This window comes from Larimichthys crocea, chromosome VI (assembly GCF_000972845.2).
Source record: "Larimichthys crocea isolate SSNF chromosome VI, L_crocea_2.0, whole genome shotgun sequence".
NCBI lineage: Eukaryota > Metazoa > Chordata > Actinopteri > Sciaenidae > Larimichthys > Larimichthys crocea.
The window spans coordinates 9,359,617-9,375,749 of NC_040016.1; the positions used below are offsets into that span (position 1 = coordinate 9,359,617).

The following is a 16,133-nucleotide window of genomic DNA, read 5'->3' on the forward strand; positions in this document are numbered from 1 at the left end:
TGCAGTCTATCCTCAAGCTTTCCCTCTTGTTCTATTTTCCTGCAAGTTCTTGCAGGAAATAGCAGAGAGATGGCCTGACCTGAACAAATAGCAAAGATTCTGTGGGGCATAACACTGGCATCACCGCTCGAATGAGAGCTGGTAATACATGCCAGCCATTAAGCCTCAGGAAAGAGGATATGAAAGCAGCCAAAAAGGGCTTGGCAGAAACAATGGACATCATACTGTAGCTAGTGGTGGCTGAGAAACGGAGATTGAACATAACCAGGGAAACAAGAGCAGAGACAAGAAAAACAAGCCACATGTTTACATTTTATACACTGAACAGCTCAGTGAAGCCCGGATACAGTGAACTATTTTCTATTTTCAACTCTACGTAGATCTAGGGAACATAGTAACATGAGTAATATTATATAATATTATAAACATTTTTGGCATGGAGCACGACTTTTTTAAGACTATATATGTCCAAATCAGAAAAGAAACATACTAAACCTGCAGATCCGAGGCATGAAATCGACACGCAACTCACTAAGGCTGTTTGATACAAGAATCGTTGCACACGTCAGGTAAGTTCTTAGACCACTTGACCTTTAGATTCATGAATGTCATTCACACGTTTAAAATTTATCAGGCTGAGTAATTGGAACAAAGCCTGTGCATTGTTCATGTACATCTATCATAATAATAATAATTTCTATAAAATTAAAAGCCTTGATTTTGATCTTTTGATCATTACCCAGAGATTATGAAGACAAATCAGGATGTAACTTCGACAGAGAAGGATACCAGAATAGAAGAATGGTAAACACGCTCTAACGGGTGTTTTCTTTTTTCTTGTACAGGGAGAAACGCGTCGAGCAGACAGTATGTGTCGAGCACAAAAGGTCGGGTGTTAATCGTCACATTGATTCTTCACAGAAACCAAACATCAGCAAGTCCACCATCATTTTATGTACAAACACTATACAACATTTACATGTTCAGTCAACTAAATATTTTGACAAATATGTAGCTTTATATAAACAAAACCACTTTTATGTACACAGAGAAATCACAGTTTGAGTCTGTACACGGGAATCCTTTCACAAAATAAATATTTATCCCAGTTCAGTATGATTATTTTAATTCACTCTACGTCAGTAAAGCGTGAGAACATGGCCTTTACGAACAGCATCCTTATAGGTGTCAGATGCTGAGAGTTCATACGAGCTTCCTTATAATACCTAAGCCTGTGCCTTTGGTCCTTAACGAAGCCTGTGGGGAGGAGCAGAGACAAGGAGCAGATTAGTGGAGACAGAATGGACACAGGTAGCCCTCGGCAACAGTGTTAATTGCTTGCGAGTGAAAAAAGAACACACTGACTGCATATTCCATCTGTTTGGAGCTACTTAGGGAGTAAGAGTGTTATTTTGAAGAGAAATGTGAAAAAGAATTTGTCTCCTCACCGAGACGGGAGCGGTGATGCCCTGTTGGTGGCGCCAGACCTTTGCCTTCCTGCCAGCCCATCCTTGCACATTTTGTTGCGATATTATCACTTTGTAGGCCGTCTTGGTGGGCTGTTCATAGTTTCTGGGTGAAGGTAAATGACAAGAGATGTAATGTTGTTGTCATGTTCATGAGGATCACACAAGGGTCAACTTCTGAAACGTTACAGACTAAACTATTACACTTACACTGTCGGGTTGGTGGTTGATAGAATTCTCTTCTTTAGGTGCAGGAGGTTCAGGAACACCCACTTGTCCCTTCTCTCTGCAGCTCTATCTCTGTATTTCAGCTGTCAAAACGACCATGAAACCTATACAATGTCGTCCGCATCACAAAAATCCCTGATGGGTATAAAGTGTTTAAAACAAATACCCAGTTTCTTCCTTCTAGCTCCTCCAGCTCAGCTTCCATGAGTTTGGTTCTTTCTGAATTTCCAAGTTTTGCTAAAACCATCGAACAAACAGCAAATATAATATCCACGTGTAATATTCCAAGATCAATTACCATCCTTTTTATTTTGCATGAAGCTTATACATGAACAGATGGCAGCACCCAGAATATTCATAGCTACATGCAGATTAAAACGCCTGCTGTTTAAGCGTCCTCACCTTGTGGAGGTCAGAGAGCTGCTGTGACGCACAGAAGCCTCTTTGGTGGGGAACTGCCGTCGACACAGCAGGCAAACCATCTTCTTCCAGTCTGTTATTTTCCCCTCCTTGTGCTCTGCCCTATCCGAGCTGCCCTCCTCTGCTCACTGTCTCCATTGAAAGCAGCAAACATCCCCATGGAATATGAAACAGTTAAAGGTGGAGAGGTTTGGGATTTTTTTATTTTTTTATTAATAAATTGTAAAGTGGGTACATAAAGGCAAAGGCACAAACAAACCTTAGTGTCCTGCTCTGTGACTGAATTGTTCAGTCATGAGGGGTGACACGTCAAAGCCTCCCATCTGCTAAAAAAGGAAGCAACAAAAAATACACACAGACTACATTATCATAACAGTCTGTCATGTGAATAACTAGAAAATTCCCACAGAAATTTAGTGACGAGTGGCTGTTTGCGGGGTCTTAGCATGTTAGCATTAGCATGATATGCAATTAACAGGTATTAATCGTAGTGGCTAAAAGTTAGTGGCTAGCGCGTTAGCATTAGCATTTTAGTATTAGCATGTATTTAATTCTTAGTGGCTGACGCACTAGCAATTAGCATTAGCACTAATTTTAACATTGGACGCTAATGTTAGCAATTAGCATGTCTGCTCTGCTGTCTCGACGAGTTCAAATTAAGTACCAATAACTGCTAAAATGGCCGACGCTGGGCTTTAGCCTGCTGGCCCTAATCAGCAGAGCGGTTACTGAATACACATATAGTCTTTATTTTGAAGGGAGTCTATTTTGAAAATAGCCCCTCCCCCCTCTCTCTCCTAGGCGGGCTTGAGGTTGCCAAGCAACCAGGACCAGACGCTCCCTAATCAGCAGAGCAGTTACTGCACCTGTTAGAATGCAGTTGGAAATGCTGAAGAGAGAGAGAGAAAATGCTGAGACCACCCCCTCAAACAGGAAGGATTCTGCCCAAAACGGTGTGGCGTACCAAAAGCCGAAAAAACCATCAGCATCCTCGTCTCTGGACCACTTTTGCCGATTCTCAGGCGAAGATTCTTAAAACTTGGCCTCGGGAGTGAGAGAAAGCACAGGTGCCCCTGCTCCTTCTGGAAAGTTCTCTTCTCAAATTAACATGGCATCTATGGGGCTGTGGATGGGTGTTGCTGCGCATCTTTGTGTGTTACCCAAAACTAAAGGCTGACAGCTTTAGCAGACGATGTGAGTGAGAAGACAAATTTTCCTACGTTTCTATGTATAAATCATGTCTGTAGGGGGGCATTGAGGCACGGTAGTCAAATACGTTTTATTTTTTCACTGATTTTTTCTCTCTGCTCCTCACTCTAGCTGATGATGTCATCCACTCTAGCTCAAACATTCCGCGCCATACACATCCATTATAACCCAGAAATTTTAGTTAAAACCTGCTCAACTTTAGCCTTGATAGTTAAAAAGGTAAAAGGTGTGATGAGTGAAGTGAATCCCTGAGAGAAGGCAGAGTACCTACATTTAAGTTTAAATGAAGTCTCTCTGTGAAAGTATGCCAGAGCAGTTTATTGTGAAAATGTCTCCCAATATTATTATTTATTTTTTTTTCCGGGCTTTCCCATCATTCCTATGTGAAATTATTCGCAAAAACTCCGAATCTCTTAGAAAAGTAATAGCACGGGATTCGGGATGATAAGGCACGTTTTGTATTCATCGTCGAAAAAGGGTGAAAATGAATAATAAAACTAAACTAAGAAGAAACCAAAAAAGTAACTCGTGTCTGGGAACTCGTCACAAGCTACTGGTTTCTAATATTTTAGAGGCTGAGTAAAAGTAAGTTACGATGTTTTAAAATCAAGTTTCAGGTATAAATAATGACTCAAACCAATGTGAGGCTTAGTTGTGACCTCAAATACCTTTTTCTCAAAGAGAGAGAAACCTGCATCGGCAGCTGCAGACTCATTCCTGTCCCCTTCCGTGGATGCTGCGATTCTTGGAAACTGTTCTTAAAACTGTCCTTTTGCTTTTGAGGCTTTTTGCCCACGCGCCATGTCCTTTGCGATCTGCAATTATATGAACACCAGCACAGATACACTTTAAATGATACATGATATCAGCCTTTTTTTTTTTTTAAGTAGCCTTTACCTGTTGTGCAGACTTGCTTTTAGGCTTCTCTTTCTGTCCCTGGACTCTTTGGACACTTGCTCTGTGCTTGTGTCTGATTCAGCCGGCACAGGGATGTATGTCGCTTCTGACTGTCCCAGTAAAGGTACTGCTGAGTTTTAGAGTTGTAATAGTACTGTTGATGACAAGCATAAAAAAAATGTATTAACGGTTATCAAATAAAATAAAGACATCATAATGAACAGGTGTATATATACACACTAAGACAGGACCATACTTGGCTGCTGGGATCATAATACAGGCCGTTGTTGTGGATCGTAATAGTAACCTGAAGCCTCGTCGTACTGATATGTGGAGGTGTCAGGGGCAACTACAGATACAAAAAGAGGTATACATGCTTAAATAATCAACATACATACATTGGCGTAAGGCTGATCATTCTGCAGCTGACGAACTCACCTGTCGCATTAACAGTGGGGCGGCAGACTGTAGTTGAAACAGTGGAGGCTGCTGGTGTGGCACTGATACACCAGCATTGTGTTGGTGCGGCGGCGACGGGCTCACTAACTGATGCGACTGACAGGAGAAGGTAGGGAAATAAAAAAAAAAAATCATGATTAGCTTTGGCATCTACCACACAACACCAGAGTGGTCAGTTATGAATTAGTATTTGTGTTTTTCATGTTCACACTGTACGGCAGGCTGGCTGATGACGACAGGCTGGTAAATTTGAGCCGCTTGGGATAGGACAACACTTGCTGCGGGGATTAATGTCTCATTTCTGGAGCAGCTGAAGACAGATGGCAATGATAAAAAATAAAAATAAAAAATAGCAATCTCAGACTTGGTATAAAAATCATTCCAGATCATCTCTGATTGACGGACACCTTTCATTACCTCCGAGTAATCCATCTCCAGTGACAGGAGCCATTCCTCCAGGCTGCTGCCACACTTGATAATTCTGTCCCTGCATTAGTGGAAAAAAAAACATTACATCACTAATTGGTCTGCCCTGTTAAGTCATTGCCAATAAAGTGTGACTGGGAACTTACCTGTGATTGCTGCGCATAGGCCTGGAAGAGTAACACAGTCCGTGTTGGTACCTGAGCCTTGTTGTATCTGAAAGGAAATACAGGGATGGAGCTAAGGTCAGTAACAACACACAAGAACCTCGATTAAAGTTGCATTTGCAACTAAAGCAATATTTCAAAAATAATGTGTAAACCAGTAAATATTTTCTCCACTAAGCAATATCTTCTTAAGGAATAAATTACTTAATAACTCGTAACATCAACTTCCATACAATCTGAACCACTCCATAGTTTTAAGTTTGCTCCTGGACAAACCAAAACAATAAACTGAAAGTGTGTAAGTTTTTTTTCCGAATAAAACCAGCATGGCAGAAAACAGTTTACATCACAGGGAGTTCACTGTCCCTCCACACCGAGACAATAAACATAGCGACAAGATTTGAGCATTCTACACCGATGAACGATAATTGCGTAATTACTTAGAAACAAAACAGAACAAGTAAAAACCTGATACCTGGCTGGATGACCACTGAGCAGCAGCTATGGCTGTGCTGGCAAACGAGAGAGCATTCACCTGATCCCATCAGTTCCATCTCTGAAAGAGACACATAGCAATCAGTTAAACCTTTATTTTGCTACAATTTATTCGATTTCAGTGTACTGCTGAACAAAATCGATAACACCTTTTCTACGTGGGGAAAAAACTTCACACATAGTGCAGTTCACACTGTACAGATCCAAATAAAAGTACATGCACTTGTATCAGTAGAAACCGAATCAAACAGTAGTGTGCATGACTCACTTCCTAACAGTCTGGCATAGTCCACGCCGATTGTATTTCCATCCAGTGTCAGAGGCGGCTGAAGGCTCTGGAGAACGGCGCAGCTGAGAAGCCACCTATACAAGGAAGAGATTTTTCACACCTAATGTACACTACAAAAGAAACACACCGGCTCATATCATGACTACATACTGATCGCAGCAATAACATACCGAGGGGGTTGAGAGCTGAACAAAGGCAAAGCCTCTATTCTGTCCTTTGGCTTGTGTTTGATGAGGCGGATGTGCCTGCTGACAGGTTGGCGTAGGGCGCCAACAGTTTTCAAAATCCCGTCGACCGTGAAAAAGGGGTGATGTTTCTCAAAATGATTGCTGTAAACGAAAAAAGTATTCATGAACATGTGGACATGTTTACTGAGGATTGTACTATTTGAATATGTGCTGAAAAAACAAACAAACACTCACTGTCTCCATTATATTCTCCTTGCTGTTGAGATTCAGCATTTAAATTGTATTTGGTGCCACCGATCCCCGACTATACTCAGCAAGGACAAAGAAGAGTGACACAGGTTGGTGCAAGCACACATTAATTCTAATTAATGTTTCTGTTAATTGATTTTAATTTAAGAACTCACCAACTTTGTTTGCTCCACACCTAAAACACTCAGCTTCTTCTCCAGTTGTTCCAATTGCTCACGCCACACTGCAATTAACAAATGACTGTTTTGTTAATTGGGAGAAAAGTCTACTCGTTGCTTGAATTAGTTTGAAATGTACTCACTGCAGGCAAGTCCAGTTTTCAACGTTCTGTACCCTGTCGCTGTAGTGCGGCACAATGCTTTTCCCCTGTACCACCAGCTTGTTCTGTGAAGTCAAAGTTTTTCAATTATCACATTCGGACACGCTGAAGCCCAAAGAGGCAGGTGGAGGTCCTGCCCCCATGAGTAGAGAGCAGCTGGAAAGGAAAAAAAGTGGCTAGGCTTTACACTCGCTCTGTTTCGGTACAGCGCTCAGGGAGTAAAAAAAAAAAATGGAACGAGGCAGAAAGACAGGTTCAGAGAGAAAAGCTGTTAGTGTTTGGGAAAGGAGTGCTGCCAGCTCGTCCCTGTCTCACTCTGGCCTTCGGATTTTAAATGGCGATGAGAAAATACCAAGTGAACTGAGCTGGAGCAGAATGTGCTATGGTCTACTCTGTGAACAGGTGACATACTCTCATGAGGGTCAAAAGCTTATCATTCCAAGGGCGACAACATTTAATCGTTGTTCAACACGGATCACAACATACATAAACTAAGCAGTTGAGAGACTTTTATTCTGGATAAAAGCTTCTAAAACAACCAGTGTGAGATTATCCAAACTTTACTTAGTTTTGTATGACCAGTTCGATACAGTCCTCCCAACTAAATACCAAAGCTCCCTATACTGCACAACTCCATCAATCAGTCACTGATGTGTCAGTTAATTTGGGCTCAATCTCCAAGAATAAATTCTGAACTTGGTGATCGTTGAGGCAACCTGATTGGTCTCCATCCATGGGTAGAACTTGCAAGCGATAAAACTCCACGAAGGCGAAACTCGGCTTACACCTAGAGACAGTGTTCAAATATAGACGGGAGGCGTGTTAGTTAGAATGCTTTTTGGTGCAACATTCAAACTCACAAAGGGCTTCTCTAGTCCAACTCAAATTGTAGTTGGGGAAGGGGAAGGGTGCTTACAATACAGTGTACATACAGTGACCTCCTTACCTAGACGCATGATCAAAACCACACAGTATATGTGACACAAAGGATCCTCTGACAGTAGTGATACAATAAAGGAGAGTGAAAGAGGGTGATGTGAAAGAGCACGGAGGGGAATGTGAGAAAACCAGCAGCACTCACCTCTCCTTTTCCTCATCAAGCGAATTTCCACAGGGTGGGGACCCTCGAGCAGCAAGAACGCTGCGCGGATCTGGGGGGGGGGGAGGAGACAGACGGTCAGATTAATCTGAATACAACGGCTTTTCAAAAGATTACACAATCGGCTAATACCATTTCTTCTCGTCTCTTCCTTGCTGTTTTGCGTCAGGTCACAAAAAAAACCAGGAATGAATCACAAAGCATCTCAGGTATGACTGATCCCAGGTCAGACTACAGATTTGAACATTTGCCCGAAGAACTGCATGCGTCACACTTACATCGTCCTCTATGACATCAAGAGGGAGACCCTTCAGTATGATAGTGTTGCTCTCCTCCTCATAATCCCTGTCATATTCATCATCAGATCTATCACCGTTGTGGCGCTTTTGTCCCCTCTATTGCAGACAAAACAAAACAAAAAGTTAGGATATAAAGTGTTGCATTCTTCTGCTACAGGTGTGAAATAAGATTAGTTTACACAAAGGTATTCCTCTTCACTCACCTCTGGACTATCTCTGTGGTCTGGATCATCTCTCCTCCCATCTGAACTGTATCTCCCACTACGTTCACCACAACAGAGCCTGAAAAAGAAAGTATCAGTGAAATATATGCACAAATCACTGAATATGTCACTTCGATAATAATAACACTGTACATAAAAAGAACATCAAAGCAGCAAAACAACATAAAGCAGTACACTAGAAACACATCAGACTGAGCTAAAAATTAAAAGCTATTTTAAAAAGGTGTGTCTTTTGTCAGAGATTTAAAGGTGGGCAAGTCAGTACAGTCATGGATACATTTGGGGGAGAGAGCTGCAGAGGGAGGAGGGCAGCCAGCTGCAGAGAAGGCTCTGTCGCCCCCCAGGTTCGGTGCTTGGTCTTGGGTGGTAGAGTCAGGAGGTTTGCATCAAGATGAACGGATGGATTGTGGTGATGGAGCAAGTCAGTGGGGTAGGTAGGGCGGCCTGGTTATGGAGGATTTTGAACTGAATGTGGAACTATAGGAGCCAGTGGAGGTTCTGGAGGACAGGAGTGATGTGGTCATGGGCGTGGGTGAGCAGCTGCTGCCGTAATCGACTCTGGAGGTGATGAAGGCGTGAATGAGGGTTTCAGCAGCAGGGACGGAGAGTGACGGGCAATGATCTTGAGGTGAAAGAAGGCAGTTCTGGTGATTTGGTTTATGTGATGTTCAAAGGAGAGGTTACTGTCAAAGATGAGTCCGAGGTTGACACTGTGGGGGGGATGGATGGAGACATAGGCTTGTGTTTTTATTACCTTTTATCATCTCCCATGGTTTAGTGCAGAGGACACAGTTTGATCCAGGAGCTCTGGAGAAAACGTCAAAAGATTGTTTCAGCCATCAACAGATGTTTGACCTCAACACACATAAGGTAAACAAAGGTTCAACTTCATGTATGATTTATTATAGAGAGATGAGAGGGCTGAGGTCACAGATGGAGACAAGTCAGGGATACAACTGCTCTAATATAAACATGTTTAAGACGGAGATGAACTTTAGCTACGAGATAACTGAAACAAACAAACCTACCCCGGAGCAGACAGCCTCCTTTAAGCTGACACTGAGCCGAAAGGAGACATGCAGCCCCGTGTTTCTTCACGCTACATACCGTTTAACAATGCAGCCTGTCAGCTGTGATGATGACCTGAAAACAGAGAAGATGTTTTATCCAGATCTTCGGATCACTCTGCAGAAAGATCTTCTTCTTCTTTTTTAGCAAACAGCTGATTTGTTTATTACTGCCACCTACTGATGTGGACATGAATGAGAGGATAACACAGTACACTGTATAACACATGGGGTGTCCAAACGTTTCATAAGGAGGGCCATGTGAAAAAAATAATTTTTAAGAATGAAAAAAATCAACAATACAAATGCACTGTTCTGTAACAATTTTATTTTCATTGTCACAATTAAAAAAAAATGGCAATGTAACCAAATCTAAGCCAACCCTAAAAAGCAAACACCTGGAGTCAGATAACAAAGAATAAACTGTATGGAATATGTTAAATTTGCATGGAGTTGATACAATCTGAACCTCGTGTTAATTTTAAACATAACTTATAATGAGAAATGTAAAGTCTGTTAACATTTAAGTTTAAAACGTGTCACTCTTGCTTTTGTCTTTACCAAGATCATTCATAAAGTAATATTTTGTGCCACATCTACAGATGCATAACACCTTAAAGGTTCAAATGCTTCGTTATGTCGACCAAAAACAGCTAAATCTGGCAGCCATACAGTATCTGACAATCCTAGCAGGCCATAAATAATTTATTATTATAAAAATTAAACTTTCAGGCCACATGAAATCCAGATTGCCCCGCCGGGACTGGCTTTGGACACTGCCTGCTGTCTGGCTAATAATATTTCACAACAGCAGGTGCTCAAACAGGAATAAGTAAACATCATATATAAAATTATATATATATATATATTATTATTATATAATATATATTCTTATATATATATATATATATATATATTATATATATATATATTCTAATATATATATCTTATATACACCCACACAGGAGGCAGAGCTGGGGAGGGTAGCAGAGATGAAGATGCTGAGGTTCTCTTTGGGAGTGACCAAGATGGATAGGATCAGGAATGAGTACTCGAGAGAGCAGCACATGTTAGAGGTTTGGAGATAAAGTCAAGAGAGGACAGACTGAGATGGTTCGGACATGTCCAGAGAGAGAGATAGTGAATATATTGGTAGAAGGATGCTGAGTGATTTGAACTGCCAGACAGAGGCCTGAGAGGAAAGGACCAAAGAGGAGTGTTTATGGATGCAGTGAAGAGGACGTGAAGGTAGTTGGTGTGAGAGAGAGGATGCAGAAGACAGGGTTAGATGGAGGCAACTGATTCGCTGTGGCGACCCCTGAAGGGAAAAGCTGAAAGGAGGTTATATATATATATATATAATTCTCCTTCCACCCCGGCAGGGTGGTATCCGTGTCATCCTCAAGTCGGGTCTCTCCCAGAGGCCTGGAGTTGAGGGTTCTGCGCAGATCTTCAATGTTCTAGGACTGCACTCTCCTGGACTGAGGCTTCAGATGTTGTTCCTGGGATTTGCTGGGCCACTCCCCAAGTGCCCCCACTCTACCACCAATATATATATGAGATACTATATCTATCTCAAGCCTTGCTCAAGGGCACCGAGGTGAACTGGCACTCCTCCAGCTACCAGTCCATCTTCCATACTTTGGTCCATGCTGGACTTGAACCGGCCACCCTCCAGTTCCCAAGCCAAATCTCTATGGACTGAGCTACTGATCTGATTTCTACTGTTTTATTTAAATTCAGGCACAATTTAACAACCCAGAGTTGCTGTCACACTTCTTGTACATCACTTGGCAGAGGCTCCCCTGGATGTTTTTTTAGAGGCCCCGGTCCCCATCACCGCGGGGTGGCGCTGCAGTCCCCCGGTGAGATGCGGATGAACTGCAGAAGCAGAAATCTGCTCTCATCCCTGGAGTTGATACCACAACGTGATGGCCGAGGCAGTGGATGCGAACTATTAAACCCTCCTTTGTCTTTATTATTATTATTATTATTAAACTACCTCACACACAGCGCATGGTCTGCGTCTCTGGTTGCTGGGGGGACAAACTCTGCGAGTGGTGGTCGCTAAGCTACGAAAACGAGCTCCTTAGCAACTGTGACCCGGGCATCAGGAAGAAGGTAGCTCAGCTGGCTAACGATAACGTTAGCAGCTCACAAGCTGTGTCCATCTGTAGTAGTTACACACTTTGTTTAAATGTTAAATAACGCGCTTGTCTTCCAGTTTGTTACATTAGGTTGTTTAACCTTTTATGATAGCTCGTTAGCTTCCTGCCTGTGATTGACGTTAGCCACCTTAAATACGCTGGCTAGCTGCGGCTAAACGGACTGACAGCTCGTCGGGACTGTAGAGTTATGAAACTGTTCACAATGAACCCTGTCCTCACTTAAAAGTCTGTCTTTTAACCTTTAGTCTCGCTGTGTCTTTTGGCCCTTCAGCTAAGCTACCAGTATGGCTGAACCGGAGCTTCTGCTGGACTCCAACATCCGACTTTGGGTGGTGTTGCCCATTGTCTTCATCACCTTCCTGGTCGGGGTGATTCGCCATTATGTGTCCATTCTCCTTCAGAGTGACAAGAAGTTGACGTTAGAACAGGTTTCTGACAGGTATGTCATATGTGTGTATATATATACTGCATGTCTAGTCCACTTCCCCTTATCTGGCCTGTGTTTACTAAAGGCTGGCAGGGAGAGAATTATAAAAATAGTACAAGGACAAGAGAGACAGGTTAGAGAAGTGAGATTTGGATATGAAACATAATGCTCATTACTGATCAGAAAATCAAAAAAGTAAGTTATATATGAATGGGGAGGTGTCCGAGACAGCCCATTTCTAAAACATGTATGAAACCAACAGTTAGAGCTCCTCAAGGAGCCTTTTCTCTGTAACCCCTTTTTGTGTGTTGCACTGTTAAACGCTCCTTCTTGTACAAGAATAATAAATCCAACTTTGATACTTTGCATCCAGTCTTCCTTATTCAAGGGTCTTTCTTTAAAAATTCCCATAACAATTTGGATTCATGTGTTTATGTTTCATCTCAAAATCCAGCCAGGTTCTTATCCGGAGCAGAATTCTCAGAGAAAATGGAAAATACATTCCCAAACAGGTAGGGGATTTTTTTTGTTATATATGATATTGTTTTATACACATGAGATGACTTCACCTCTTCACTACATCCAACTCAAGCACAAGTTGTTCAAAATAAAGGAAACACAAAACCACTGCTCTTTGCATTTATTTACACACCGCATATGATTGCTGTCCCTGTTTTGTTTTAGTCTTTTCTGATGAGGAAGTTCTACTTCAATAATCAAGAAGATGGATTTTTTAAGAAGACCAAGAGAAAGGTGGTTCCACCCTCTCCAATGACAGGTAATCGTTTTTGTACAGTATATTTTCAATGACCCTTTATAAAGAAGCCCAATAAAAATGAAAAAAAAAGTCTGTCTTTATTAAAACAATTAAATATAATAATTCAGGGGAAGTTCAGTTTGTTATATTTTCAGTCAAACATGTTAAAAACAACAAAGGAATGAAAATTGTTCCAGCAGTGTACAGAATAAATAATTCAAACTTTCTGTGTCATAACTAGAATATCTATATATAGATAAATAATTAACCTAAAAACCTGTAATAAATAGACTAAATAGTTTAAAAACAAGCAGCAAAGTGGGTTCCAGGTTAAGTCTTTTGTGTTAAATCTACCCTTGAGCCAAGTCAAAACAGAAAAGAGTAACATAACTCTAACTTTTATCTCGTTCCCCAATTCTTATACACTGTTAAACTAACCTGTATGAATAAAAAAAACTACAGACTAGATAGAGAGCAAACCAGTAGTTCTTGTTACTGTTAACTGGAGCGTCTTTATCGGTTTATGTTTGTATTTATTTACACATTGTCATTGTATCTTTTCCCAGATCCCAGCATGCTGACAGACATGATGAAAGGAAATGTCACCAACGTGCTTCCCATGATCCTCATTGGAGGCTGGATCAACTGGACCTTTTCAGGATTTGTAACAAGTAATGTTCTCACTCTCTAGTAGCGTGCGCTGCAGAATGTGACAGACACACACACACAAAAAATAAAAATAAAACTTGCATAGCAAGCAGATAAGATATTGTTTTCATGTAAAATTCAACATTGAGTTCTCTCTGTGTTTTATTTCCCACAGCTAAGGTTCCCTTCCCTCTCACACTGCGCTTCAAGCCCATGCTGCAGCAAGGAATAGAGCTGCTCTCACTAGATGCCTCCTGGTAAACTAATAAAACTAGACTGTATTAGTCATTATGTTTATAATATCAAGATGTTTAAGCAAGTATGTAACTGCCTTGTCTTGTTCTGTCTGTTTGTGTGTCATGTTTGTCATCTAGGGTGAGCTCAGCGTCGTGGTATTTCCTCAACGTGTTTGGACTACGGAGCATGTACTCATTAATTCTGGGCCAAGATAATGGTAATTTTAGATCATTTGAGAGTTGTTACATTTTAAGTTTTAGCTGCAGATCGTGCCCAGTTATAGTCTGAATAAAGTCTGTAACTTTGGCAAAGTCTGTCTATGGTAAAAAGAGCTTTGCATTCAGATAAATATTTTATATAATCCCCACAGGTGCAGATCAGTCGAGGATCATGCAGGAGCAGATGAGTGGCGCTGCCATGGCCATGCCTGCGGATACAAATAAAGCTTTCAAGGTACATACTGTAGTTTTAGCATAATGAATTAATGAGGTTGGGGCTTTGGGCTCGGCTGTTTATGTGATATCTGTCCTTGGATTTCAGGCTGAGTGGGAAGCACTGGAGCTGACTGACCATCAGTGGGCGCTGGAGAGCGTAGAGGAGGATCTGATGAGCAGAGAGCTGGACTTTGACGGCATGTTTAGCAAGGAGCTGCCGAGCGGTATCTTCTGATGGCCTGGTCGCTTCAACTTGGAGCCTTCGATTTCAAATTTTGATCATTGCAGGGATTTGTTTTTTGTTTGTTTTTTTGGTTCAAATCACAGAGATGGGAACAAATCCCTTCATGTTATGCAAAGTTTACATTCACTTATTTGTGGTCCTTGTCTTTTCACATGTATTACCTTTTCATTCCTGTCCATAAAAATATCTGAAATGACTTAAAAATACACTGGTTCTGCTGCTGTCTCATGCAAATTTGAAAGCACTGCTTTGTAATCTCACCTTTTAGACAAGGAGATGTTTGGGAGAAATTAAGCAGCTTTTTGCTTATTGAAATGCGTTTATTATTAGCTTGCAACTGTATGCCATCATAATGCCATTAGGTAATAGAATGTGAACTACCTAGAGCTTTTTTTTTTCTAATTGTCATGCACAGCTAGACTAGCTGTCTCAATTTTCTTATGAATCATAATATTTTAAAAAATAGGACACTACCATTTTACAGGTCTGAATGATGTTTATTTAATACCTTACCTTTGTTAGATTGTGGATAGATCAACTGCTCTGTGTCAGCTGCCTAAAGCTGGAAGCAGAACTGATTAGTTGTTGGCAGAGAAAATGTTTGCGTGATTGAAATATTGTGTTTTTGAAGTATGTAGACGGTTTATTTTGTAATGTGACTCCCCTGTGTTTTGTACAGCATAAAGCCTGTTTTGACTAAATATCTGCTTTTCTTTGTTTGTTTGTTGCAACACACCCCGACACAGTTTTTTATTACCATTAATATGCAAACCTGATTAATATTTCTGCCAACCAAAGTTGAGTTTGTGCGCTTGACACCACAGAAGATGCTCTCTGAGGTCATAACTGCTTAAATATAATGTTTAAAGCTAAAAATAATCTTTCACCAATAAATATACAGAAATTATTCATTATGCGTGAGGGGAGTTATAATTTAAGGGGGAAAATAAACTTTAACTTTAATTCGGACAAAGAGGAAGGGTTTTGTGTTTCAGTTAGTGGGGTGAGACTATGGAACAGGTTGACCATGGAGTTAAGCCAATGTCCAAACATGAAACAGTTTAAAATGAGGGAAGTGTTGGGTAGCACTAAGGGTTATGAGGTTATTGTCTCCTTTGTTTTTTTTAATTTTTTTTATTGTTTCTATTTGTGCATGTGTGTATGTGTGTATTGTATTAAGTGTATATGCAGGTTTTATTTTGTTTTGTCGTAATACAAAGTCAGGGATATTTTCTATTTATTAGTTTTAGTTTAGTTTAATTTATTTTCGAACATGTGCGGGTAACACAACAAAGTGAACTGACAAACAAACAAATCCAATGAAAATGTTCAAAACAACAATAACAAAAGTCAATACAAAAAGTAATAATGTGAACCTAACATGTCCGAAAAAGAGTAGGATGAAGCATATGCTTATTTAAATCTACCCTTAATCCACTATTCAATTAATAATCTTACTCCCCAAACATACATTTATCCATAAGTATCAGGAATATTTAAACAAGTTGCAAGGAAGCTTGGTATTGTGACTCATTGTTTAAAGAGAAGAGGTGGGAGTTTATAAGTTAATTTATAATAATTTACATTACATTGCATTTAGCAGACGCTTTTATCCAAAGCGACATAAGCTGACAAAGGTGTAAAGGAGCACAGAGTAGTTGTTAGTTTTGTTAGTTTTGTTAGGCAGGGAAGCATTTCCGAACGAGGACATGTTTTGACA

At 40.7% G+C, this 16,133-nt stretch overlaps 2 protein-coding genes across 6 annotated transcripts in view; one reads left to right on the forward strand and one right to left on the reverse strand.

Annotated features, from left to right (window-relative positions):
• Window positions 1–9,654, reverse strand: part of LOC104930501 (RNA-binding protein 5) — a 17,259-nt gene extending 7,605 nt beyond the window's left edge. For 2 of the 5 annotated variants that reach the window (XM_019263465.2, XM_019263463.2), the window contains exons 1-5: window positions 9,539–9,654; window positions 9,186–9,238; window positions 8,411–8,489; window positions 8,187–8,303; window positions 7,891–7,960 (exon numbers count right to left, since the gene is read on the reverse strand). In XM_019263465.2, coding sequence (XP_019119010.2) covers window positions 7,891–7,960; window positions 8,187–8,303; window positions 8,411–8,489; window positions 9,186–9,202 — 283 coding nt within the window. In that variant the 5' untranslated portion in view covers window positions 9,203–9,238; window positions 9,539–9,654. Of the gene's footprint in view, window positions 1–7,890; window positions 7,961–8,186; window positions 8,304–8,410; window positions 8,490–9,185; window positions 9,287–9,455; window positions 9,516–9,538 lie in introns of those variants that run through there. The other 3 variants (XM_027279885.1, XM_019263464.2, XM_027279886.1) reach the window with 3 other exon arrangements.
• A 1,699-nt stretch (window positions 9,655–11,353) lies between these two features.
• Window positions 11,354–15,114, forward strand: emc3 (ER membrane protein complex subunit 3). The gene is made up of 9 exons (XM_027278772.1): window positions 11,354–11,619; window positions 11,938–12,105; window positions 12,548–12,605; window positions 12,778–12,871; window positions 13,417–13,521; window positions 13,674–13,755; window positions 13,873–13,952; window positions 14,106–14,188; window positions 14,276–15,114. The coding sequence occupies exons 2-9, from the start codon at window positions 11,951–11,953 to the stop codon at window positions 14,402–14,404; spliced, it is 786 nt and encodes a 261-aa protein (XP_027134573.1). The 5' UTR covers window positions 11,354–11,619; window positions 11,938–11,950; the 3' UTR covers window positions 14,405–15,114.
• The last annotated feature ends 1,019 nt before the right edge of the window (window positions 15,115–16,133 follow it).

What these genes read in the sequence shown, in the direction of transcription:
- emc3 (XM_027278772.1), top strand. Translation starts at nt 11,951, where the DNA reads ATGGCTGAACCGGAGCTTCTGCTGGACTCCAACATCCGACTTTGGGTG. An exon ending in CTTTTCAGGATTTGTAACAA is followed by an intron (nt 13,522 to 13,673) that starts GTAATGTTCTCA and finishes TATTTCCCACAG; the next exon opens with CTAAGGTTCCCTTCCCTCTC. An exon ending in ATACAAATAAAGCTTTCAAG is followed by an intron (nt 14,189 to 14,275) that starts GTACATACTGTA and finishes CTTGGATTTCAG; the next exon opens with GCTGAGTGGGAAGCACTGGA.